The sequence below is a fragment of the Gadus morhua genome, chromosome 12 (genome assembly GCF_902167405.1).
Source record: "Gadus morhua chromosome 12, gadMor3.0, whole genome shotgun sequence".
In the NCBI taxonomy this organism is placed as follows: domain Eukaryota; kingdom Metazoa; phylum Chordata; class Actinopteri; order Gadiformes; family Gadidae; genus Gadus; species Gadus morhua.
The window spans coordinates 10,722,469-10,724,968 of NC_044059.1; the positions used below are offsets into that span (position 1 = coordinate 10,722,469).

The following is a 2,500-nucleotide window of genomic DNA, read 5'->3' on the forward strand; positions in this document are numbered from 1 at the left end:
TCAAAGCGCTTTACAACATTGCCTTACATTCACTCATTCACACACCGACGGCGGTGTCGACCACAAAAGCCGGCGATCAGGTCGTAGGGTGCGGTTAGGGGGAGATGTCTTGCTCAGGAGGACCTCGACACTCAGCTAGGAGGAGCAGGGGATCGAACTAGCAACCTTCCGGTTACCAGCCAGCCCGCTCTACCTCTTGAGCCACGTGCTGCTCTAATAATGGGATGGACGTGCAGACAATATAAAAGTATAATAATAATAACCACATCATGGAAACAATAACATCTATGTCTCTCTCAATCTCTCTCTCTCTTTCTTTCTCTTCCTGTTTCTCTCTCTCTCCATCTCTAGGTCAGGTGAATGCCACTGGTGAGTTGTGATGCAGTAATTTTTTTCCGCAACAAAAAAAAACAGTCAAGAATGCAGTTCAATTATAACAACACATGCCCTTACATCTATGTCTCTCTCTCTATTTCTCTCTCAATCTCTCTCTCTTTCTCTTCCTGTTTCTCTCTCTCTCCATCTCTAGGTCAGGTGAATCCCGCTGGTGAGTTGTGATGCAGTATTTAATTTCCGCAACAAAAAAAACAGTCAAGAATGCAGTCAAATTATTACCTCACATTCCCTTACATATATGTCTCTCTCTCTCTCTCTCTCTCTCTCTCTCTCTCTCTCTCTCTCTCTCTCTCTCTCTCTCTCTCTCTCTCTCCTCATTTGCAGTAAAGCCGACGACTCCCACTGGTAAGTTGTAATGCAGTGTTTCATTCTGCGCAAAAAAACCAAAACCATTCACACACCGACGGCGGTGTCGACCACAAAAGGTGGCCACGATCAGGTCGTAGGGTGCGCGTAGGACGAGATGTCTTGCTCAGGAAGACCTCGAACCTCAGCTAGGAGGAGCAGGGGATCGAACTAGCAACCTTCCGGTTACCAGCCAGCCCGCTCTACCTCCTGAACCACGTGCTTCTCTAATAATGGGATGGACGTGCCGACAATATCAACGTACACAGAGAATAAAAAAGGGGAAGGAGGAAGCGACATGAAGTGGTGCGCTCACACTCACGGCATTGCAGCCCCGGTGTTCAAACCTTTTTTATCTTTTTGCCTTGCTCCGTGACAGAGTTTACAACTGGATGTTATGTTACACGGTCCCTCACACAGGGAGAAGACATGACGATGAAGCGTGTCATTCAGGACGGTGTTGTTAAACCGTCTGCCTGGAGACATGTAAATCCAGCGTAAAAAACAGTCTGAATGCGTATGATGAAGCAATGTGTAACACATGATGTGTGTATGAAACACACACATCTCTCAATATAGCAGCAGTTGGGAAATCTTAACTAAGAGGAAAGTAACACAGATGGTCGACCAGTAAGGGCTAAGTCACTAGTCCGACAAAGAAACTCGTTCTGTTCCTCAGTAGTGGAGGAAGTACTCACACATAGTACTGAAGTAAAAGCACAAACAGATAAAAATGTACTCTTGCAAAAGTTGAAGTAGGCCTACCACATGAACTAAATTGACTTGAGTAACGTGCAGATACATGAAAACTGTAGGTACTTAAGTACAGTGACAAATGACTTTGTTACTACTTGCAGAACTACACTTGCAAAACACTCCAGTTTTACGTAGTTTCAACAGTGTCCACATCCTCTTGTAATCAGGCCTTCAGTCTGATAACCATTTCGCTAGATAAATAGCTGCAGAATTGCGTACAGGAAGATATCTGATATTTTGAATGAGTCTATAATATTAGTCTGTATTTGACCTGCTTGATGGTTGATTATAATTTTTTTATTTTGTTTGAAAGGAATCTCAAAATAGGGGGTGTTAGATTTAGCACATTTTAGGATAGTCAATATTCAGTAACATAGAATATATAATAGAATCATTCAGTTAGATAATAACCTCATTGTGGAAACAACAACATCTATGTCTCTCTCAATCTCTCTCTCTCCATCTCTAGGTCAGGTGAATCCCTCTGGTGAGTTGTAATGCAGTATTTAATTTCCGCAACAAAAAAAACAGTTAAGATGCAGTAAAATTATTACCTCACACACATCTATGTCTCTCTCTCTCTCTCTCTCTCTCTCTCTCTCTCTCTCTCTCTCTCTCTCTCTCTCTCTCTCTCTCTCTCTCTCTCTCTCTCTCTCTCTCTCTCTCTCTCTCTCTCTCTCTCTCTCTCTCTCTCTCTCTTTCTCTCCATTTGTAGTAGTTCTGGCGACTACCACTGGTAAGTTGTAATGCAGTGTTTCATTCTGCACAAGAAAAACAAAAAAACAACAACTGTCAATCATGCAGTTCAATTATTACCTCATCGTGGAAAAAATTACATCGATGTCTCTCTTAATCTCTCTCTCTCTTTCTCTTCCTGTTTCTCTCTCTCTCCATCTCTAGGTCAGACGAATTCCACTGGTGAGTTGTGATGCAATATTTAATTTCCGCAACAAAAAAAACAGTTAAGAATGCAGTTAAATTATTACCTCACATACCCTTACGT

At 42.4% G+C, this 2,500-nt stretch overlaps 1 protein-coding gene and 1 long non-coding RNA gene across 5 annotated transcripts in view; one reads left to right on the forward strand and one right to left on the reverse strand.

Moving 5' to 3' along the window:
• LOC115555239 (uncharacterized) overlaps window positions 1-2,500 on the reverse strand; it is a 98,099-nt gene that overhangs the window by 78,464 nt on the left and 17,135 nt on the right. The gene's annotated exons all lie outside the window — the stretch shown is intronic.
• LOC115555227 (receptor-type tyrosine-protein phosphatase C-like) overlaps window positions 1-2,500 on the forward strand; it is a 46,803-nt gene that overhangs the window by 4,438 nt on the left and 39,865 nt on the right. Inside the window, exons 3-8 of the mRNA XM_030371970.1 lie at window positions 352-369; window positions 530-547; window positions 721-741; window positions 1,967-1,984; window positions 2,213-2,233; window positions 2,398-2,415. Coding sequence (XP_030227830.1) covers window positions 352-369; window positions 530-547; window positions 721-741; window positions 1,967-1,984; window positions 2,213-2,233; window positions 2,398-2,415 — 114 coding nt within the window. The remainder of the gene's footprint in view (window positions 1-351; window positions 370-529; window positions 548-720; window positions 742-1,966; window positions 1,985-2,212; window positions 2,234-2,397; window positions 2,416-2,500) is intronic.